Source organism: Martes martes (assembly GCF_963455335.1).
Source record: "Martes martes genome assembly, chromosome: 6".
In the NCBI taxonomy this organism is placed as follows: domain Eukaryota; kingdom Metazoa; phylum Chordata; class Mammalia; order Carnivora; family Mustelidae; genus Martes; species Martes martes.
In genome coordinates this window covers 115503614-115528447 of record NC_137893.1, presented here as the reverse complement: position 1 = coordinate 115528447, position 24834 = coordinate 115503614, and the positions used below count along the sequence as shown (strand labels likewise).

Genomic DNA, 24834 nt, shown 5'->3' with positions numbered 1-24834 from the left:
CACATCGGGCTCTCTGCTCAGCAAGGGAGCCTGCCCACCCCAACTCTGCCTACTTGTGATCTTTCTCTGTCAAACAAATAAATAAAATTTAAAACAAAACAAAACAAAACAGATGTTCACTGCAAAGAGCTACCAAATATGTGTAAAAAACTAAGTACATTAGGGAATACTACATAACCAACTGAATTTGATACAAATTTCTGTTTGACAAAGTGTCCAAAATATTAAATGAGTTAAAGGGTTACAATTAATAATATCAATATCAATTTTGAAAATATCGGGGAAGTACGAACATAAGCATCGTTGAATATGAAAATGAATTAGAATACAGATAAAACAAGATTGACCCAGGGGCGCCTGGGTGGCTCAGTGGGTTAAGACCTCTGCCTTCGGCTCAGGTCTTGATCTCAGGGTCCTGGGATCAAGCCCCGCATCCAGCTCTCTGCTCGGCAGGGAGCGCGCTTTCTCCTCTCTCTCTCTGCCTGCCTCTCTGCCTACTTGTGATCTCTGTCTGTCAAATAAATAAATAAAATCTTTAAAAAAACACACACAAAAAACAAAAAAAGAAGACTGACCAGGAATTAACATTGTTGCACCTGGGAGATAGGTAACTGGAATGGGAGTGGGGGCTGTTTTATTATACTACTCTCTCTACTTCTGTTAAGTATATAAGAAAAAAGTGAAAAAATTTTCACTAAAATGTTAACTGGCAATCTGGGTACAGACCTACAGATGTTTTCTTCCTTAGCACATTAAAGTTCAAATTTTCCTTCATTCCCAGTCACTTGAAAACACAGCACTAAGTTTAACTTACCACCCAACAGGCATTTCCAAGATCAGCAATCTTCACTTGGAGCTTTTCTGCATTTTTTGGCTCAAGGGGATTAACAAGAAAATTTCCAGCAGTGGATTTTCCTACAGACAAAGGGTATCATTAATAAGAGTGTTTAGTGAACACAAACATACCCAAAGGTTAATAAAATTCTCTGAGGCAATATACCCAGGCCTCTGACTGGAAAAGTTCACTAAATTTTGTAAGATAAAAAGAGTAGAGCAACACCTTCAGTTTACACAATTAAAATCTACCTCTGCCTTCAGGACAAGTGAAATGCTGTGCACCCACTACATGACCAATACAATTCACAGTTAGCTAAAAATTTACAAATTGAAGGTAACCTGGGAACCTGTTACGAAGTTTTATTTATAAAAACAATGGTGGATTTAGACTAGAAATTCATGAATATGCTATTCAGGGAAGGAGTACTGGGGAAGGATGTCTGTTTAGGTACCTTTGTTGTCCAATGGTCCATTTTGTTCTTGCTCATGCTCATCTTCACAGGGTATCTCTGCCCGAATGCTTTCTTGAAGTTGGCTGATGTCCTGTTCACTGAATGACTGGTCTACATTTGGTGAAGCCTGGCACATCATGGTATCTGACACCTCAGAAGTTACAGGTGTACAAGAGTCTGTTTCTTGAGATGTGCTGCTGTCTCCATTTTGGGAGCTTAGGAAACTAGGTTCCTGCTTCAAATTTTGGACATCACAGTCATTAGCATTATGTAGATCCTCTTTAAGCCTCAATGTTTCTTTATTACTGTTTTCAGTATAATTAACGATTTCAATTACTCCATTGCAATTAATTTCTGCTGCACCACCCTCTACACCACGTTCCATAAGTGTTTGATTCTGGTCAATGGTACTTGACTCTTCTAAGGAACAAACAGACAAAAAGGATGTATGTGTATGTGTATGAGTGAAAGAACAAAAAGATTTCTCCACAAGATTAAAAATGCTTTCTAGAACTTATACAGGGTGACATAAAAACATGACTGAACATCTAAGACCTATTTATGGAAGGACAAAAAGATCTTCTTATCCTTACTCAACTGCAAAATGAAGTCTATGTTGCATTTCCATAGAAAAGTCAGAAATTACGTTTGAATATTACCTGCCTGACATTTATGAAGGTTCTGTACTCTTACTGTATAAGGACACCCCCAAGATGTGTTGTATGCATGAAACCACTATATTATAGAACAATGATAAAGTAATGTTAAAGTAAATTTTTGTGTATGCTCTATTTATACCAAGTTTTTCTTGGGTCATTTTATTAGGTGGGTTCTCTTTCAAGGGTCTTTCAACAGGACTCTCTGATTCTTCTTGCTTGTTTGGTCTTTTTTGCCCAGGGCCCGACTCTTTCTCCATTTCCTCAATTTCCTGCATTCGCTTCTCTAGTAATTCTGCCTGGCGCTTCTGCTTCTTCTTCAATTTCTTCTTCTTATTCTTTGACATTTTGTCAGCCTGGGCGGAGATTACAAACAGATAAAGCCTTCAGGTGGCTAATCCATTACCCCCAGTTGGAGATAACTGTTAACTTTAATATTTCCTAATTAAATTTCACTCTTTTCCTAACATAGCACTTAAGTTTCTCATTAACTTAAACAATGTGGATACTCTTATGAAACCAAATAGAAACAAACTTAACAATAAATTTTGGTCCTCTAAGCCAACTGTGGGGCTGGTACTTTTAGACACACTCAAGTTTATAGGAGCCTCACCAGTACAAACTTGTCAAAGATGCATGGGCATTTACTGGAGAAAATATAGAAGCGCAGGAATATTTTTTTCTTTGGTTTTCAAACTCTACCCAAACTGTGATCCCTAACAGAGGAATCCCTGCCCATTGCCCATAGATCAGAATTAAACATAGAAACACCTTATACTTACTGGTTTAGGCTGGGGCGCAGTACTGACTGAAAAGAAAAGAAAACCAAGTAAGAATCCTGGCATTCAGCAAGCCATATAAGTTTGTTACAGAGAAAACCACTGTTTTTAAAAGCAACTCTGGTAGAAGTACCATCTTTTAAAAAAGAATAATACACATAAAAGTTGGCAAACTTAGAATGAATTTAAATAAATTAAATTCCTCTCCAGATAAAATCCATACATGCAAAGATCCAAGTCCCAATTTCTGGTTTCCACTACTAATGTTGCAAAAATCTCATTCCTATGTATGCTTAAAATAGAAAACGATAGGCAAAAGCCCTCATCCCCACCTATAATCCCCATCTCTTAATTCTTCCCCTTGGCAATGGTCAGTTTTAAAAGGAGAGCAGCATTAAGAGCTATATAATAATTTGTAACATAGCATGTTATGGGTGTTAGTTTAGATTAGGTGGGAGGTAGAATCTTTCTTAAAAATTTTTTTTTAATTGTGGTCAAAGCCACACAAGGTAAAATTTCCCTCTGAACTATTCTTAAGTGTACAGTTCAACAGTGTTAATTATATTCACATTGTTGTGTAATATTTCTAGAACATTTTCATCTTGGAAAAATGAAACTCTATGCCCATTAAACAATTTCTTATTTCCCCCTTCTTTAGTCTTCCTTTTTAAAGGAAACCTATGGTAACTGACATTTCAACTTGAGGATCAAGTTCCTTAAAAAAAAAAAAAAAAAAGTTCCTCAAATATAATAAAACTACTAAAATTAAAATCTATACCCCAAATGGCAAAAAAAAAAAAGCATCACAAGCATAGCCATCATTTATTTAGCACATATTACTGTGTGGCAACCTATCAACTGCTTTAACATGGAACTAATCCCAAGAACTTCTTCATGAGGGAAAAGGAAGTCAAGACACTTGCTCAAAACACCCAGCCAATGATGAAGCCAGGATTCGAATTAGGTCTGTTCAATCCAGTGCTTAAACTCAAGTTTTTTTTTTTAATTAATTTTTTTTTAAAAAAGATTTTATTTATTTATTTGACAGAGAGAGAGAGATCACAAGTAGGCAGAGAGGCAGGCAGAGAGAGAGGGGGAAGCAGGCTCCCTGCCGAGCAGAGAGCCTGATGCGGGGCTTGATCCCAGGACCCCGGGATCATGACCTGAGCCTAAGGCAGCGGCTTAATCCACTGAGCCACCCAGGCGCCCCTAAACTCAAGTTCTTGATAGCAAAGTTATCTTGCCCTTCTATAGATCACACTGCTATAAACAAGCATGTATGTATGATCATGGTCAGAGGTAAACACATCAAAAATAGCCACTGAGTCACAAGAGAAAATATTTTAAAACAAGAATATGAATCATGAATAGCTTTTATAGTATACAAAATATCTGTATCTAGAAGACACAATTTCTAGATGACTTCTTTCTATAGGAGAGCAATACTGAAGATTAAAATTTAAAGTCTTGAAGGCTGAGACTTTCTTATACCTAAGTATTTACTGTATCTTATTGTTAAATGAGAGATGCTTTACTTAACTGCCTGGTAATAGAATAAAAATAGAAACTTCTCAACTTTTTTCTTTCTTTTTTTAAAAAGATTTATTTATTTGAGAGAGAGACCGTGAGACAGAGAGTGTGAGCAGGGAGCCTGATGCGGGGGCTTGATCCTAGGACTGGCTCGAAGGCAGACGCTTAACCAACTGAGCCACCTGGGTGCCCCAGAACTTTTATTAACTTCTAATGAGACCAAAATTAACTTTCTAATTAACTTCTAAAGTCCTTAAAGAAAACATACCTGCAGATCCAGAAGGTGGAGGAGCTCCAGATCTCTGCCATTCGGTTGCTTCTGCAGCCAGTCTTCGGATATACTGCTCGTTCACCGACAACAAGATGTTTTCTGGTTTAATGTCAGTGTGGATGATACGGCACTTGGTGTGTAAATAATCCAGACCCTGTAACACCTGAATGGGAACAGAGCAGTAGACTTGCAAATACAGAATACAAGTCCTTTCTGGAGAAGGAAGAAATCACAATACAACATTTTAAAAAATAAAAATATAAGAACAATATGGTAGTTTTCAACAGAGAATAAAGCATTTTTAATAAGGCACCAAGGAAACTTCCCCAGAAAGATTAGCTGTAAAGTATGAGCAAAGGCAAGAGTTCATCTATTAATAAAAAGTTTTAAAAGGCTAATTGTTTTAAAAAGCTAATAGTATTTGGAGATATTTAATGAAGAACATTAAGGCTGAGAATAAAAGTCAATATGCTCTTAAAATGTTGAAATATAGGTGATGAAAGATTTAGATATCTTTTTTTTTTTTAAAGATTTTTATTTATTTATTTGACAGAGATCACAAGTAGGGAGAGAGACAGGCAGAGAGAGAGGAGGAAGCAGGCTCCCCGCTGAGCAGAGAGCCTGATGCAGGGCTCGATCCCAGGACCCTGGGATCATGACCTGAGCCGAAGGCAGAGGATTTAACCCACTGAGCCACCCAGGCGCCCCTAGATATTTCTTAATTAAAATTTCCTTGTTGATAAAGAACTGAGGTCTTTTGATTCCCAGGTTAGAGCTCTTTCCACCAAAAAACATTATCCAAACAAATTATTTGCCCTCTGAAGTATTAATATTTTCCTGAGAGTAAACTTCTTTATTATATATTGAAAGCTATTCAGAATATTAGAAAATACCCTTGAATAATGTTCTACAGAGAGTAATAATTTGACATAGCAATTCTCTATTAACAAATAATAAATATTTGCTACCAGAACTTCCAGATAAGTGCTCCAAATTTCCAACACCAGTCAATGAACACATCTTCCTCTCTAATGATTACTATAGGAGATGAATCTGGGAAAAATGATTATTGCTAAATCACTTAAAGAGAGAATAAACATTAGGGGCTGAATAAAATACCTAATTTTAACAATTAAAAAAAATCCCTAGTTTTTAAAATAAAAATTCTATTGGATATAGGAAACTCCTGATACTTTAAGAATATAAAACAATCACCCCATAGAAAAAACTAGGATACATACTTGCTGGATAATTTTTTTGACACAAGGCAGTGGAAGCCCTTGGTAATTGGACTTGATGATCCACTTGAGCAGATGATGCCCCAAAACTTCAAAAACCATGCAGATATCTAGGAGTTTGTTAAGGAAGGAAAAGGGAGGCACAAAAGAAGAAAGAGGCAAGATAAAATGTGTTCTGCCCTCCAATGAAACTGTTACTGTATAATTCTTCCAGTATAAGAAGTAAGAGTATGACTAAAAAAATAAGTAGCTGTCAATATTCTGAATTCCAAAGGTTAAGTGAATGCTTTAGTTACTGAAAACATCCAAGAAATGGGGGGGGGGGGCTGGTTTACTGATAAAACCATGTACATTAAAACACTCAGTAGTTAAAGAAAAGTGAAACCTGCATATTCAATTAGTGAAAGCACTAGCTTTAAGTTGTTGATTAGTTTCCCTGATGCAAAACTAATGCCGAGGGTAACAACTCCTACTCTCATGGTCTCAAAGCAAGAAAAAATAACTTCTGCTTTAACTGCAGGAAATAATGTACCAAAACTTAACCTAAAAAAATGTGAAGGCCAACATTTTTTAAAAACAGGCAACCGATTTGCTTTATGCTCCGTAGTTTACAAAACTAATCTTGATTCTAGTGCCACCGTGTGTTCTCTTTATGTATCAACATCCCAATCACCATAAACAGGAATAACTAGGTGCAGGGCATGGCTGGGATGTTAGTAGTATGTTGCTACCTTGCACCTCCAGAAATTTCTACATATGGGAAAAGTCAAAATATACATATGTAATAATGAACTAGTGCCTAGAATTCTCCTTTAAATAAGATTTTTCACTAAAGGAAAACCTGGGCTCCTTGAAGAAATGGCCAAATTCCAGGTGAACCTGGAAACCTAGTTGTGTGAAGAGTAATGGAACACATCAAGAGAACAGCTTGGAAAGGATGACACTGGCCAAGTTGAAAGCATTTTTAAAAATGAAGTTATGAATTAACTTATAAATAAAAACTGAGTGAGTCCAAACAAAGACTTTAAAAAGTATGTGTTGTGGACAGGGAAATATCTTTTTAATTATTTTTAAATTTTTAAAAAGATTTTAATCTTCATTCTAAGTAATCTCTACAACCCAACATGGGGCCCAGAATCAGGACCCTGAAACTGAGGTAGCCAGGTGCTCCTGGAAAGATCTTTTTTAGAGAAAAAGTCAAGTAACAGATATACAAAGACAGAAATAGAAAATTACCATTTTATAATTACTGTAGTAATAACTGGCTCAAGTAAGAATCAATGAACACTAAAACTACTGAGTTAGACTGGTTGGAATAAAGTCACAATGTCACAGTATCACCCCAGATTGCTTATTAATTGTGAAAGGAAAAAGGTATCTAAACAGGGAAATCTGGAAGACTGTGCCTTAACCTAGTGATCCAACTTATTACCCACTAATGCTAAAGTACCTACTGATAATCAGGTACCTTCTGATTTAATACACTGAGAAGAATAAAGCATCATCCATGTAGTATATTTGACCAAAATAATTAACTTGGAATTAATTTTCAGGAAACCATCAGACAAATCCAAATGAAGAGATAAAATATCTGCTCTGGGTTCTTAAAAAAAAAAAAAGTCAATGCCATTAAAGGAAAGCAATGTTCTAAATTAAAGAAGATTAAAGGGACATACTATTCAGGGAGACACAAACAAAATTTTCATAGGATAGCGTTTCAAATTCACTAGAATAACTAAAATAAAGAGGCCAACAGGACTAAATATAGGGAAGGATATGGAGCAATGAGAACTCTCTTATTTGCTAAGAGAAGTATAAAATGGTACTACCACCTTGGAAAACTGGTTGGCAATTTCTCAAAGTTAAACATCCCTAAGAACTTCCTTCTGTCAAGATGGAGTTAACAGGGCATGCATTTACCCTCTTGTTTAAAATGACAACAACAAAAGCAGACAAAACACATAAAATAACAAATTTATTGACCCTGACATCAAGCAAATAAAGGCAGTGATCCTTGAGAAAAGAGAAACAAATGAGCTGAATCCTACGACTGCCCCATCTTATTGCCTTGAGACTTTCCAGATCCCTTGAGTTTAAGAGATGGAGTTAACAGTCTTGGGAGACCAAGGCAGCTACAGAAAAAGAGAATCTTGGAGATCTGCAGAGGGATCTCCTTAAGTATTTAGCAGAGTACTACTAATCAACATAAGTATACAAGGAAACTACTGGAGGCAGGGGGAAAATATCATCTGAGGGGATTAGAGAGAACAGTGACCAGCGTTCCCAAAAGGCTTCAACAATGTCTGTTCTCATCAAAAAGGCTAGATAAATTCATAGTCATAGTCATGGGCAGATATAAACTCATACATATAGTCAATTCATTTATGACACACTGGGGAAAGAACAAATCTCTTCAATAAATGGTGTTGGGAAAACTAGTCAGCCACATGCAAAAGAATGAAACTTGACGACTATCTTACAACACATACAAAAATCAACTAAAAATGGAGACTTCATTGAATGTTAAGACCTGAAACCATAAACTCCTAGACAAAAACATAGGTGATATACTATCAGATTAGATACTGGATGACTAAAAAACTGGTCCTAATTTTTTTTAGATATAGTAATTATATTGAGGTTATATTTTAAAGTCCTTGTCTTTTGGAGATACATTCTAAAACAATTATGGGTGAAGTAATATATCTAACGTTGGACACAAAATTAGCAGGAGGCAGAGACAAAACAAGATTAAACAAGATCCTAAAATGCATAATGAGTGTGTGGAGATTAACTATTCTACTTTTGTATACACGAAATATAACAAAACAGGACTTTTTTTTTTTTTTTTAATTTATTTATTTGTTAGAGAGAGAGCGAGCGAGCACAGGCAGACAGAGTGGTAGGCAGAGGCAGAGGGAGAAGCAGGCTCCCCGCGGAGCAAGGAGCCCGATGTGGGACTCGATCCCAGGACGCTGGGATCATGACCCGAGCCGAAGGCAGCTGCTTAACCAACTGAGCCACCCAGGCGTCCCCAAAACAGGACTTTTAAAAATGCAAATTGCTTAAAAAAAAAAACCCAGAAAATGGAATTTTTAAGTTATTCTATTATGCTCCTAGTTTCAATCTTTGATTTGTTGAGAGAAGCATTGTAATGTGACAGAGGGATTTTCAATCTCTACGCAGTGATACAAAAATAACTGAACATTTAGTAGCTTAAGAGGGGCGCCTGGGTGGCTCAGTGGATTAAGCCTCTGCCTTCGGCTCAGATCATGACCTCAGAGTCCTGGGATCGAGCCCCACACCAGGCTCCCTACTCAGTGGGGAGCCTGCCTCTCCCTCTGCTTGCTGTTCCCCCTGCTTGTGCTCCCTCTTCGTTTAGGGTCCCTTATATTTCAGTATGAGAAGGACAGTGCTCTGGAAATGCTCAGAAACAAAGAAAAATACAGATATATGGCTCCATGCAGACATGCTTATCTTGTGAGAAGAGAATGGCATAACCCATTAATCCTTAACGCAGTGCTCTTTTATCTTTTTCAATCTCTAGTAGCAGCAAATAATGCGGGAGCCAAGACAGTTGGGAGACAAGTAGGAAGAGCAGAGAAATGGGCTCAGGACAAAGAGGGACTCAGTGGATAGAACTACAGAGAAACTACCTGGTAATATTTGGAAAATATCTTGGAACTTGAAATTCAAACCCACTAAGATTTCAATAGTTTAAAAAACAAACCAACAAAAAGAACACCCTTCTTCATTAGAGTCAAATCAAGATACTCAAGCATTATTGAGGAGACTAATTAGAATATTTCTAGTTTTATTTGTAGCTTTCCCAAATTAGCAGAGAGAGAGTTGGCATGACAATCATTACAAGATCAAACAACAGGGAAACAATCTAATGGCATCCTATGTATGTTTTGTATCTTGGTTAGCCTTATTATATACATACAGAGTAAGCCATCTACAGAGTGATCACAACAGTCACAAGACTCTGCTTTAAAATGGATGATTCTTGAAGCACTTTTCTTCAGACATCAGGGATATGGGATTTATACTTCTCCAAGGAAATAACAACTGAATTTAGAATGACAGAAAAAATCTTTTCACATTATCACCTGTTCTCGCTCATTCCTCCATTCCAATCTCTTACCACAGTCCACATGATTCCAGAACCATATGTAGCCCACCTCCTTAAAAAGAGATAACTGGCAATTAACAGTGCATGTTAAGAGAAGCTAAATATGCAGAAAAAGTAGAGTGAGAGATGAAATGTCTTTAACATTTTTAAATAGTTTATGAACAGGTAGTTTTAGACTCTCCAATCCAAGTGAGATTCTACTTTATCTTTTATTCTGAAAAGTCTGATGAGCCGTCATAAGCATGGCTGTTGCAATAACCTCTTAATCAGCTCACACCATGTCACTGTGATATTAACTTATGAAAAAAATCAGCTAAGGCTCCTTCAAGAAATTCTAAAAATCCAGATAAAAACATTAAACAAGTCAGTTTTTTCATTTTGACAGAATTCAATCACACCTGTTTAGATTCTAAGCATAACCTATATGCACACCCTCTTCAATGTTGAAGGCCAGTAGATAATACAATGTTTTTTCTTTTTCCAGTATTTATCATGAAAAATTACTCCCATTAAGAACCTTTACTAATACAAGCCTAATTAAAAAAAAATTTTTTTTCTTTTGACTTTGGTTTAATTTGCCTGGAAAGGGGAAAAAGCCTAAGCAATACCCTGACAAGTCACAACATATAAACACTATTCATATCTGTGTTCAGAAGTCTACAATAACCCAAATAGTTTGATTATACTTTGCCTTGAGAAAAGAGACCAATGCTATTTATATAAATCTGGTTTCCTTTCTCGGAGATAAGGTTATTCCATGATTTATTTTCAAACATTTCTTTAAAGGATACGTGTTCCGTTAACTCCTGATATTTTAAAGTCATCTAGTAGTTGAACAACCATTTCTCTATTTGGATCGTTAGGGTCTGAATTACGAACCTATAGTGGGAAAGAGACAGTATTTAGCAAAAGGGAAAGCATGGAAATCAGCCAATTAGTGGGAGAGGGAGGGAATACCTGTAGCACATGTAACAAAGGAATAATTACTCCCAAGAAAGAGATCACACAAATTATGAGAAAAACATACTAAAATTTTAATTGCTCAAATAGGCAAAGAAATAAACAGTGCACAAAAGGAAATACAACTGACAAAGACTATTGCTCTAATTCAACCATTTTTCTACTAAAAGTGTGACTCTCAAATTAATGCTGGTTACCAGGCCATGAGGAAATAAGGAGCCTTCATAGGATGCAAAACAACCACTGAATCAACATTCCTCACACTGTTTACTCAGCAGAACTTTATTCCCCCCCATAACAAACCTTCTCAATCAAGGAAGCAAGCAGTATCGATTTAACTTTTGGGCACAGGCTCCTAACCTGTCAGACTGGCACTCTGAAAATTACTTTCTTAGAGCTCTCCTGGTCTAACACCCTCACTTTACAAATGAAAACTCAAGGGCTCAAAAGAAATGACGTGATGAGCTAGAGGATATACTGGACGAGGGCTGATCTTAAAGTCCAGGTTTTCTAACTATGAGTTTAAGCTCCTTCTACCATAACTTCCTTATTTTTAACAAAACTAAAAATAAGTTTTCTAAAATTTACCTAAGTTTTCAGATATATAAAAGGAATTAATAAACACAGTGTTTATTTTATGTATTTTTATAATATCTTAAAGTATAAAATAGATATTATATACTTATTCACACAACTTTACTTTTTTTTATTAGTTTCAGAAGTAGAGTTTAGTGATTCATTAGTTGCTTATAATACTCAGTGCTCATTATATCAGGTGCCTTCCTTAACACCCACCTCTCAGTTATCCCATTCCCCCACTCACCTCCCTTCCAGCAACCCTCAGTGTGTTTCCTATAGTTAAAAGTCTCTTATGGTTTGTCTTCCTCTGTTTTTATCTTATTTTATTTGTTTTTCCCTTTCCCTATGCCCATCTGCTTTGTTTCTTAAATTCCACATAAGTGAAATCAAATATTTGTCTTTCTCTGACTGACTTATTTCGCTTAGCCTAATACCCTCTAGCTCCATCCATGTCATCGCAAATGGCATGATTTCATTCTTTTTGATGCCCAAGTAATATTCCAGCGCGTGCATGTGTGTGCGTGTGTGTGTGTGTGCACTCTCTCTCTCTCTCTCTCACACACACACACACACCCCCAATATCACATTTTCTTTATCCAGTCATCTGTTGATGGGCATCTGGATATTTTTGGCTATTGTCAGAAAACTTTAAACTACAGTAGGAAAGTAAAACATTTTTTGTGCTTTCTGGTACATAAAACATGCTCCATAAATATTTTCATTTATTTGAAAGTTTTTTTTAATGCTTTTGATGGGAATCCACCACTTCCCCTACCACAAGCACAGAATTTATAAATATTGTCATCTACCTCTACCTCTTTAAGGATATTGTAACTTTACAATAAAAATTAGTCATGCTAAAGAGTCTACATTTGGTGTGTCTTAATTCAGCAAAACTTTGTTTATGATGCTTTGCGGTTCACACATGTGATCTAATACTCACTGATTTCAGCAACCGGATTTCATCTAGTGCTGTTTCAGTATAATGTTCAGCACTTTTAACTACTTTCATTGCCACAAACTTCTTCCCCCTAAGAAACAAACACAGGCAGTTAAGACCTAATGCCCTATCCTCACTTTAGGAAGGTAAAATTTACCTGTAACTGGGAGGCAGTGACAAAAGTACAAATACTGATTTCATGTCTTCCTATACTTAAACACAGGCTATTTCTATGTAATCACTTGTAACTGTTAATGGCACTAACTGGCCGGGTTTCATTTATAGAAGGAAGAAAATCTGTTCTTAGGTAATCTCAGTCAGCACACATTTCTCCAAGTTAAAGTCTACCTTCTGAATGCTTCTCTGAATCCAAGAAAAATTATGAAATGGTAGTAAATATGGGGGACAACCACATCAAATCAGAAGTGTCCTGTATATCTGCATGTCAAAAGCTAAAAGGTTAAAAGCTTTAACACCTTCCTAGAAAAAGCCAGAAGAAATATTTCATGTAGGTTGGTATATGACATCATTTAAAAACTTACTCCAGTAAACAAACAAACAAAAACACCCTAAAGAATTTACATACCATACTTTCATTGAATATTTGTAATGTTTTGAATTTCCGAGTTCCAAGTGCCTTATGGATACTAATCGAATCAATCTTTTGTCTCCAAGGCTCTTCTTCCCCAGATGAAAAATAAATTTGCCCAAGAACATAAAGATTATCAAAAACAAAATTCTGATCAAGAAATTCGTCTAGAGATAGACTGAAGGCTGGATCATCTCTGGAAATTCAGATGAAAACTCTTATGCATCACCTAATTCTTTTGCAGGACCGTTACAACTTACTGAATATCCCATGATAACCACACTGTTGAAAAGTGTCCCCAGCCCAACTTTCTGATCACATGATATCTCCCATTGAATAGATCTCCGATTTTCACAAGATGATAACCTCCTGGAAGAAACAATAAGAAAGAAACATTGTCACTTAAGTAGTAAAAAAAGATATCTTACATTCCATTTTCTAACATCTATACACCGTTTATCAAATAAAAATGGTTTCTTCTATATAATCAATTGAACAGAAAAAAATTTTAAGTCAGCCACACAGTATTACTGAACTCATGTTATGAAAAAAATTCTTAGGAGCACCTGTGTGCCTCAGTTGGTTAAGCATCCAACCCTTGATTTTGGCTCAGTCATGATCTCGGGGTTGTAAGATGTGAGACAGAGCCCTGCATTGGGCTCTGCACTCAGCAGCAAGTCTGCTGGAGAGTCTCTCTCGCCCTCCCTCTGCTCCTGCCCCACCTATGCCCCACCTCCTGCGCACACATATGCTTGTGCTCTGTCTCTAAATAAATAAATAAATCTTCATTTAAAAAAATAAGCAAATCTTCAAAAAAAATCTTAGAAAATAAGGTTAATGATTTAGAGTAAGCAAATTGTTGAACAACCATGCTACTTAAAACAGTCATTCATTTTTTTTTAAAGGTTTTATTTATTTGTGTGTGCGAGAGAGAGAGACAGAGTGAGTACACAAGCAGGGGGAGCAGTAGGCAGAGGGAGAAGCAGACTTTTTGCTAAGCAAGGAGCTCAACACAGAACGTGATCCCAGGGTTGGGATCATGACCTGAGCTGAAGGCAGCCACTTAACCAACTGAGCCACCTAGGCATTCCCAAATAAGTCATTCTCAAACAAAAATAAGGTTATGTATCACAATATTCTTGCTCCTCAATAATCTAGTAAGTAGATTTACCTAAACATGTAAATGTTTATATAAAATCTACTTATAGTTGCAGTCTCAGGATGTATTTTTATGTGGGAGATCAATGAATCCCATTTACTTAACTTAAAAAAAAAAGTTTATTTTCCTAAAACAACAAAAACAAGGAAAGCCTGAAAAGGCTGCCAACAGTGGCAGGAATCAAGGTATTTTTACATTTTTGCTTGCTGAGAATAACACAAACCAGGTACTCCCAGAGAGTTAGATACATTCTGATATCACTTGCTATTAAGTATCTGTAATTCCAGTTTAACTTATCTTAGCAATCATCACTATGAGAAAAAAGTAATGAAAAGGTTTTCTGAAAAGTCTATATGCCAAATCTCAAAATTGGTTACTTCTGGGTGATACAGTGTTACAGATGGCTTATATTTTTTGTTTAATGTACTTCTGAAATTTTCTAAGGTAAATACATACTACCGTTTTTAAGGGAAAAAAGGGTAAAAACAGATTTAATATAAAACCAAGTTTTAATACATTAAATTGAACTGAGAGGAAATACTATTTCTTATACTTCAAGTAAAGGATGCAAGAAGCAGAAAACATCAAAACAGCTTACACTCATAAACCAAATAATTAAGTGAGATACTGCTTGTACATGAATCCTATCTTACTTGGTATCTCCTTATGAAAAGCCTTACCTTTACAATAATCATTGGGATCTTCCTGCTCATCATCATCAGACCCCAGAATCTCCTCTTCCTGCTCTGGTAGATCACTTTCAGAGTGGGGAGCAGAGCCTCGGTGCTGAGTTTCAGATCTAAGAAATAATACAAACATGTTCATTCCACATGGACAAAATAAAATAGGACATTAAGAAAATGTCATTATCAAAATGTCTCCCTACTTAACAAATAACATAGACAGAATATTATTTAGTGGTGGCCTAAGAAAATATTAGCTATCACTTTATCCTATGTTAGGAAAATAATACCTTTTTAAAAAAAGATTTGAGAGAGACGGAGAGAGGGAATACACATGAGTGAGTGGGGTAGAGGGAGAAGGAGAGAGAATCTCAAGCAGACTCCATATTCAGCCTGACACAAGGGCTGGATCTCACGACCCTGAGATCATGACCTAAGCCGAAACCAAGAGTTGGATGCTAAACAGACCACCTAGATGCCCCACAAAAATTAAAAAAAAAAATTAAAAAAATTAAAAAAAAAGAAAAGAAAAAAAATCAGTACATGATTAAATAAAATCTGGGAAACACATAAAAGTACAAAGGGAAAAAACTACTTGAACTCAATATCCAAACAAATTACTGATAAAACTATTATATTTTCTTTCAGTATTTTCCTGCATTTTTATGAAAACATGTATCTGTAATCACATACTATATAAACAAATTGGTATCCTGCTTTTCCCATTATATTTTAAAGTTTTCTCCTCATTCCTATGCCATCTCTTAATCTTACATATTTTCCTTAGCCATATCACCACTTACTTTGGCATATTCTGCTCATTTGGACATTTAACTTGTTTCTAATTTTTTACCACTAAAGATAAAGCTGATGAGTATTTTTGGATAATCTTTATTCTGCATTCAGAATTATTTCCCTGAAGTTAAACCACCAAGAAAGGATAGAAACACTCTCCCTATTTATAAAAACAACAGTTAGGGCGCCTGGGTGGCTTAGTGGGTTAAAGCCTCTGCCTTCAGCTTGGGTCATGATCTCAGGGTCCTGGGATCAAGCCCCGCATCCGGCCCTCTGCTCAGCAGGGAGCCTGCTTCCCCTTCTCTCTCTCTGCCTGCCTCTCTGCTTACTTGTGATCTCTGTCTGTCAAATTAAAAAAAAAAAAAGTTTAAAAAAAAAACATGTAAAATATAGAAAGTTTGGGAAACAATTATTTTAAAACACTTCTATTCTGAACAAATTAATATTTTAAACTGTTTCTTTCCAGCCTGTAGCCATGAACAGCCTTTAGAATTATTATGTAAGTATGACTTTTCTAAAGAGGTTGTAACTGAGTTACATTTCCTGCCATGTATGTGCTTTTGGTACTTACATATTAACATGTTTGGAAAACTTAGCTTATCTGATAGGTAAAGATGGTTTCTCAAGTTAAAATGAATTAAAAAAATTTTACTAATTCCTTTCTCTACATGCCATCAATTAGTTGCATCAAAATTTTTGTGCACTGAAAAGTTCAGAGGCAGAAAGGCTTGGATTTGTATTCAGGTTGACACCTCTTAGTTGCCTGCTTTATAAAGTTTCATGCAAAATAAGCTGGTACACAACATTCCTATCAGTAGTTGCAGGAAAAGGAATTTTTTTTATTTTATTAAATTTATTTATTTGACAGAGATCACAAGTATGCAGAGAGGCAGGCAGAGAGAGAGAGAGGAGGAAGCAGGCTCCCCACTGAGCAGAGAGCCCGATGTGGGGCTCGATCCCAGGACCCTGAGATCATGACCCAAGCCGAAGGCAGAGGCTTTAACCCACTGAGCCACCCAGGTGCCCCAGGAAAAGGAATTTTAATCCCTACTTTTCAATATTTTATTTATCTTTTCATCATTCTATTTCATTAGATTGTTTTTAAAAGACACAGTTTAACAGAAAAAAATTTTTAATAGCAAAACCAGTTATATGGGCTACTGAGACATACGGAATACCTTGGCAAGCATAACTAATGATTCAGATTTAGATTTTTGGTGACCTTTCCAACCTGCCTCAATTCTGGGTACTTTTTTGTCTTCCAGGAATACAAAAGTAGCTATAAACTACACTATTCAAAGCATTCATTTTTAGTGAAAACATGTCTTTGGGAAACTTATTTAGTAAAGAACTGGCCCACTTTCCTATGTGGAAATATGAGTCTGAATGAATATTCCTGAATTTAAGATTAAAATGAATTTCTAAAACAGATTCCCTAATTTCAAACTTGTACCTTATACAAATAAAATTACAAAAATAAAATTACAATTTGATAGATTACTATAATTTGAAACTTTTGAAAAGTAGTGAAATATAATAGTGAAAACCAGACATAAAAATGCTGAAATATTAGGATTCTACAAACATCATGGGATTCATTAAAAAATTATTTTTTAAAAGATTTGGACATTCTTGGAAACAAATATATTTGTGAAGAGTTTTTTATCTTTAAGTAGAATTCCCAAAGGATTCAAGATTGAATAATGAATTGCAAGTCACAATTTGAAATACAAGTCTCTACCCTGACATGTGTTGGGACAGAAGAAACTATCCTGTTATTCTAAAACAATAGAGAAAGATTACTTAAGTGGGGAGGGATCCTACTTTTTAACTTTGGAATGTCATTTAAAAAAATATACTAAATTTACATTTAAGTATTAATTTCAAATATATAATGTCTTAATATCCAGTCATCTCTCTGTGGTGGATGTCCTGTCCCTTCAGGTCCACAGTGATTTACTCCTTCACTTTCATAGTGCACATTTCTTAGTAACTTCTGGAGAATGAGCACATGGGAGGTAAATTTAAGATCTGTCTTACTATTTTATCCTCACCCTTGATTGCTGGTCTGGGTATAAAGTAAATCCTCTGTCACCTTCTGGTTTTCAGTGTTGCTGTTGACAAGTCCAACCAATGCCTTCTGATTTCTTGAGTCTTCTGAACAGGGCTTGTTTTACTCCCTCAGTGTTTTTTAAAGATTTTCTCTTTAATTCCCATGTTCTGAAATTTCCTGAATGGCTTTTTCAAAATCCAGCTTGCTAAGTACTTTCTGTGTAATTACTTGCAAGACAGAGATTCATTCAGTTCTGAGAAAATTTCCTGTATTTCAATGTAAATTTAATCCTCTTCATTTAGTCTATTCTCTTTGGAACATGTTTTTTCAGACACTGGACCCTCTGACTCACTACATTAATTTTCTTACATTTTCTATCTCCTTAGATTCTGTTGCTGTTCTAACTTGTGTTGTCTATTACATTTCTACCGTATTTTTAATTTCTTACACTTTTTAAGAAAATAAATTCTATGCCCAACACAGGCTTTAACTCACAACCCTGAGAGTAAGAATCATATGCTCTACCAACTGAGCCAGCCAGGTGTCCCGTTTTTGCTCTTGAATGTTCCTTTTTTATAGACTCCTGCTTAGTTTCAATGAGGCACTATCTTTTACCTTAAGGATACTAATTAAAGTTTCCTTCTGATCCTGTATCATCTTGGCTTTCTCAAACTACCCATGTTTTACTAATGCCATACTTATGTAACATCAGACAACTGAAACAAAAACAGAAAGAAAAGAGAAATTCTGAGGAAATAGAGACAGTTACTAGTAGATAATGAGGATAATATAGTGATATGATTAAAGAATTCAAAATCACTTTAACTTCCATTGACAATGGGTGTTAAGAGTAAAGAACTGACAGAAATGCTACAGAAAGAAACTTCTGCTTATTAATATTAGGAACTAAAATCCATTCTTCCTAGAACAAAAAAGGGGAGTTCTAAAATAGTTTCTGTCTGTGCTTTGAAATTCTTCATACCTACACTTCAGGTCTCAAAATTTTGCTATTCATGTTCAGAAGGAAAAAATTATGCCAGCACTTTAAAGCTCTCAAAGCATATAAGATTAAACCCAGTACATCTACAAAATCTCATAGAAATTGAAATGGACAATGGATCAAATTTTTTTTTTTTTTAAGATTTTATTTGTTTTTATTTGACAGGCAGAGATTACAAGTAGGCAGAGAGGCAGGCAGAGAGAGAGGAAGGGAAGCAGGCTCCCCGCTGAGCAGAGAGCCCGATGCGGGGCTCGATCCCAGGACCCTGGGATCATGACCTGAGCCGAAAGCAGAGGCTTTAACCCACTGAGCCACCCAGGCGCCCAATGGATCAAATTTTAATAGCAGCATGATTTCAGAAGAGATAACTTGATCCAAACAGCAGTACTGTTAGAAATAGGAATGTACTTGACAAGGGTACAGAATGAAGCCAAGGCAAAAATCTGTGAGGAAGACAGAAAGTAGTGGAAAAGTTTGGCAGTTTTGTTCCTCTTGTATTTCCAAGCAAGACTTGACACAAAAGGAGTACAAACAGATAAGAACCATATTTGTCAGGGTATTCCCCCTTATTTCTAAGGATCTTTTCAATTTAGATTCCATTTCTGGTATAATCCTCATTTCTAAGCATCCTTTACCTCAGTCTCTAATCAGCCAAATAAATAATAAAACCCAAGTGCCAAAACTACTGTCTTTTGTGAGCAAATACTATATATTTATAATTCCTATTTATATCTATAATTGCCATAAATAATATGCTACTTATGAGTTTTTACTTATACTTTTTTTTAAAAGATTTTATTTATTTGACAGACAGAGATCATAAGTAGGCAGAGAGGCAGGCAGAGGGAGAGGAAGGGAAGCAGGCTCCCTGCTGAGCAGAGAGCCCGACACGGGGCTCGATCCCAGGATCCTGGGATCATGACCTGAGCCGAAGGCAGAGGCTTTAACCCACTGAGCCACCCAGGCGCCCCAGTTTTTAACTTATACTTTACTTACACTTTACTTATACACTCTCTCTCTCTCTCTTTTTTTTTTTTTTTACAAAGTCTATTACTAACCAACTAAATTGGTTTGTAACCTATTAGAAGGTTGGTTTGATAAACAGTGACCTAGAAATTATTTTTAACTTCTTTAGGGAGATATCATTCACATCCCATAAGATCACTAATGTAAAGCATAAAATTCAGTGGTTTTAGTATATTCACAGAGTTGTATTACCACAATCTTAATTTAGAACATTTTCATCACTCCCACAAAAAAACCAATCCAATTGGCAGTAACTCACCGTTATACTCTTCTCTTAGACTCTGGAAATCACTAATCTACTTTCTGTGTCTATGAATCTGAGTTTTCTGGACATTTCACGTGGAACCACTCAATATATGGTCTTTTATGACTGACTTCTTTCACATAGCATAATGTTTTCCTAGGTTTACCCATGTTGTGGGATGTATCAGTACTTCATTACTTTTTATGAATAATATTCCATTATATGGATAGGTCACATTTCATTTATCCATTCATCAACTGATGGGCATTTGAGTTGTTCCCATTTTTTGACTATTATGAGTCACACTGCTATGAACACCCCAGAAGCAGCACACGTGACTATGTTTACAGCAGCACCATCTGTAATAACATTAAGCAGGAAACTAAATGTCCATCAAGAAGAGAAAGGATAAGTCATGGTATTTTGATATAGTAAAATATTATATCCAACAAAATGAATGAATTACACTCATAAAACAGCATGAATTAACTGCAGCAACAAGATGAAATGGAAAATAGCAAGATGCAGAATACATATATCACTTTAACCAAATTTAAAAGACACACAAAATGGCCAATATATAGTTAAAATATAAGGAAATAAAGAACTGCAGCTAGTAAAGATCTAATACACAGTGAGTGATTACAGACAGCAAAACTGTATTACACACATTAAACTTTCTTTAAAAAAAAAGTTTATTTATGTAACATCTACAGCCAATGTGTGACCTGAACTCATCACCCTGAGATCAAGAGTTGCATGTTCCTCTGACTGAGCCAGCCAGGTGCCCCCAAACATTAAACTTTCTCAGAGACTAGATCTTTTTTCCTTTTTAAAGATTTATCCATTTATTATTGGAGAGAGAGCACATGAGCAGGACAAGGAGCAGAGGGAGAGACTCTCACACTGTGTTGACCCTGACACAGGACTCAATCCCATGACCCTGAGATCATGACCTGAGTCAAAATCAAGAGTTGGAAGCTTAACCAAATAAGCCAGCTAGGCACCTCTAGACAAGATCTTTTTTTAAAATTTAAAACACTTACGTATGCTTTTGCTAAACAAAAACAAAAACAAAAACAAAAAAACAAAAACAAACCAGACCAGCATGGGGCTTGAACTCATGGCCCTGAGATCAAGATTCCCATGTTCTAGGACTGAGCCAGCCAGGTGCCCTGAGACTAGATTTAAAAAAAAAAAAGATTTTATTTATTTATTTATTTGACACAGAGAGAGAGAGAGAGAGAGAGAGAGAGCGAGCTCACAAGTAGGCAGAGAGGCAGGCAGAGACAGAGGGGAAGAAGTGGCTCCCTGCCGAGCAGAGAGCCTGATGCGGGGCTCAATCCCAGGACCCTGGAATCACGACCTGAGCCGAAGGCAGAGGCTTTAAGCCACTGAGCCACCCAGGTGCCCCCTGAGACTAGATCTTAATTGTCCCCACCACTAGAAGAAATGATAATCATCTGACACAACAGATGTTAGCTAATGCTGCAATGGCAATAATACTGCAATATAAATATATTAAGTAACTACATTGTACAGTTTAAACTTATGCAATATTATAGGTCAATTGTATCTCAAAAAAAGCTGAGGGAAAAAAGTGATTAAAACAAGAAAAAAAAGAACAAATTCAGGGTAACTACAAATTCTACAGTGGAGCTACAATATAGGGTTATGATCAAGGAAGAGTACAAATGGGCACCAACTATCTAGTAACTTAACATATTAAACTGATATACTTACATGTGAACTTTATATTTGGTCTTCCCAAACATCCAAAAATAAATCCCCAAAATGGGCATACCATAAAATACAATAAAAATATCTTAGATCTTGATTTAAAGAGGAAATGAAATTTAAAATTTCAAAGTAGGGCTGCCTGGGTGGCTCAGTCGGCAAAGCATCTGAGTGGCTCAGGTCATGATCCCTGAGTCCCAGGTTGAGCCCTGCATTGGGTTCCCTGCTCAACAGGGAGTCTGGTTCTCCCTCTGCCCCTCACCCTGCTTGCTCACTCTCTCAAATAAATAAATAAAATCTTTAAAAATTTAAATAAAACTTCCAAGTATTTAGAAATGGGTACATTACATGTTAAAATCTGTGACAATTTCACTTGAGAAAAATTTGTAATCATGAATACACCAATTATAAAACAATTGTTACTCATGAAATATTCACATCATTTAAAAAATAGATAAAATTTTTAAAAAGATGCAACTCATTGTTAGGTTAGTAAGCGTGCAAGGATAGGACTGCCACTTTCATACGCTTCATCTTCTATCCAGCATCATTTCCTTAATGACCCTCTACAATTGCCAAGGCTGCAATCATATGGCCCTACCCATCCTCTCTCTCTACAGGGGGGGGACACATGATCCAAGCAAGATCTAGGATCCTTTTGAGGGGGAAATGACGGCTGTTGGGAGCTCTATTTCTGAAATCTTAAGCACTAAGGGCCAAGGAGTTGTCCAATATGTTTACTGCTGCCAAGTAGGGAGAGAATTCTGAGAATGAAGTCAAAATAAAGAAAAATAAAGCAAAAGTATTTATTGGCTAAGTGTGGAGGAAAATGGGCACTGAATGTATCTCCAGGGTTTACAGACAACTCCCTACCTATTAATCCCTCTGGATACAGCCTAAGTGAGTTTGAATTTGGGTACTTATAACAAGAAGCATTCTAAATAAGACACATACATAAACATAATTAGGCAATAATCACAACAATTTTAAATTATTTCACTTCTAAATACTTATCCTAAAAATTAAGATAAACACACACTTTATACCAATGTCAACTTCCTAGTTTTGATATAGTTACATAAGAAGCAACTATTGGGGGAAAATAGAACCTCCTTATATTATCTTTGCAACTTCCTGCGAACCTGCAATTATTTTAAGATTTATTATTTTTAGGGGCGCCTGGGTGGCTCAGTGGGTTAAGCCTCTGCCTTCAGCTTAGGTCATGATATCAGGGTCCTGGGATCCAGACCCGCATCGGGCTCTCTGCTGAGCAGGGAGCCTGCTTCCCCCTCTCTCTCTGCCTGCCTTTCTGCCTACTTGTGATCTCTCTCTCTGTCAAACAAATAAATAAAATCTTAAAAAAAAAAGATTTCTTATTTTTATTTTTTTAAAAAATATTTTATTTATTTACTCGACAGAGGGAGAGACAGCAAGAAAGGGAAAAGCAGGGGGAGTGGAAGAGGGAGAAGCAGGCTCCCTGCCAAGCAGGGAGCCTGATGCAAGGCTCCATCCCAGGACCTGGTACTATGCCCTGAGCCAAAAAGGTAGATGCCCAACGACTTAGCCACCCAGGCACCCCTATTTTAAAATTTAAAAAGCTTTAAAAATTTGTGGAAGAAATTAAGATATGTATGGACAAAGACTTGGACATAATAATGGTTATCACAGCATTTATTATAGCCAAAAACTAGGAACACACTTTAAGATGATGGACTGCACAACTATTTATATCATTTTCCTGCTCAAAGCCAACAAAACTAAATAAAGGAATAAGGTTATAAATCTAAAACAATGTGGAGGAGACAGTAAGAGCAATGTCCTAGCAACCCAGAAACACAAAGGTAGGGTGAGCTACAGTGGTAGCTCACCTGTGATACCTGATTAAATGATGGATACAGGTATGATGGAATGCAGGTATGAGATGAGGGATAAATAAAGAGATTAAGTGAAGGTTTGTAAAATAACTTTGACACCCTAACACAGCAAAGTAGATAGTCCAGCATTTACCCTGTAGGGCTATTCTCTAAAGAAAATGAACACAAATGGAATAACAAAGGCTGTCAGTGTGGATGCTGGTACTCCAGAGTAAAGTTCTCTGGATTCAGGTGCCCAGAACCATGGATGACTCTCTACTTATTCATCTTAGAGAAAAATCCTTGCTAGGACACAAAGCTTTCAATCAGTTCTCTAATGGCTCATCTCATAAAAATGAAAAGTTGAGCAAGTATTAGCAAACATTTGAGAAAAGCCTCCAACCCCTAAAGATAGAGACCAAGATAAACAACTGGAAAACTGATCTGAGAGAAGTGCATTCAGGAAGAACACATTAAAAAAAAAAAAAAAAAAAAAGGTTTTCATTCATTCATTCATTCATTCAGAGAGAGAGAGAGCATGCAAGAGCACAATGCATGAGCAGGGGGTTAGGATTAGGGAGGGACAGAGGGAGAACGAGGGGAAGCAGACTCTGCTGAGCTGGGAACTCAACAAAGGGTTTGTTTGATCTTAGAACTCTGAGATCATGACCTGAGCTGAAACCAAGAGTCAGGCACCCAACTAACTGAGCTACCTGGATGCCCCAGGAAGATCACAATTTTTAAAACTACAGTTGGGCGTGCCTGGGTGGCTCAGCTGGTTAAGCATCTGCCTTCAGCTCAGGTCATGATCTCCAGGTCCTGGGGTTGAGCCCCATGTTGGGCTCCCTGCTCAGCAGGAGTCTGCTTCTCTCCCTTTCTCCCTTTCCCTCTGCCCCTTCTCCCTGCTCATTCTCTTTCTTTCTCAACTATATAGATAGAACTCTCTAAAAAAATTTTTTTTAAATAAATAAACTACACTTGACCCTTGAACAACATGGGTTTGAACGACATGAGACTACTTATATGCAAATTTTTTGATGATAAATACAGCATAGTTCTGTAAATGTACTTTCTCTTCCTTATGATTTTCTTAGTAATATTTTCTTTTCTCTAGCTTACTTTATTAAAAGAATACAGTATATAACACATGCAACATACAAAATATGTGTTAATGAACTATGTTACCAGCAAGGTGAGGCTTCAGTAAGCTTTTAGTAGTTGAATTTTTGGGCAGTCAAAACATACATGGATTTTTCACTTTGTTGGGGTTGGCATCCCAAACCCCTTTGTTTTTTCAAGGGTCAATCATAATTTATAT

At 36.4% G+C, this 24834-nt stretch overlaps 1 protein-coding gene across 1 annotated transcript in view; it reads right to left on the bottom strand.

Annotated features, from left to right (window-relative positions):
- Positions 1-24834, bottom strand: part of SRPK1 (SRSF protein kinase 1) — a 79806-nt gene that overhangs the window by 22159 nt on the left and 32813 nt on the right. Inside the window, exons 3-12 of the mRNA XM_080805798.1 lie at positions 14806-14924; positions 13227-13335; positions 12381-12468; positions 10690-10777; positions 5767-5873; positions 4523-4688; positions 2728-2753; positions 2088-2301; positions 1290-1709; positions 815-915 (exon numbers count right to left, since the gene is read on the bottom strand). Coding sequence (XP_080661924.1) covers positions 815-915; positions 1290-1709; positions 2088-2301; positions 2728-2753; positions 4523-4688; positions 5767-5873; positions 10690-10777; positions 12381-12468; positions 13227-13335; positions 14806-14924 — 1438 coding nt within the window. The remainder of the gene's footprint in view (positions 1-814; positions 916-1289; positions 1710-2087; positions 2302-2727; positions 2754-4522; positions 4689-5766; positions 5874-10689; positions 10778-12380; positions 12469-13226; positions 13336-14805; positions 14925-24834) is intronic.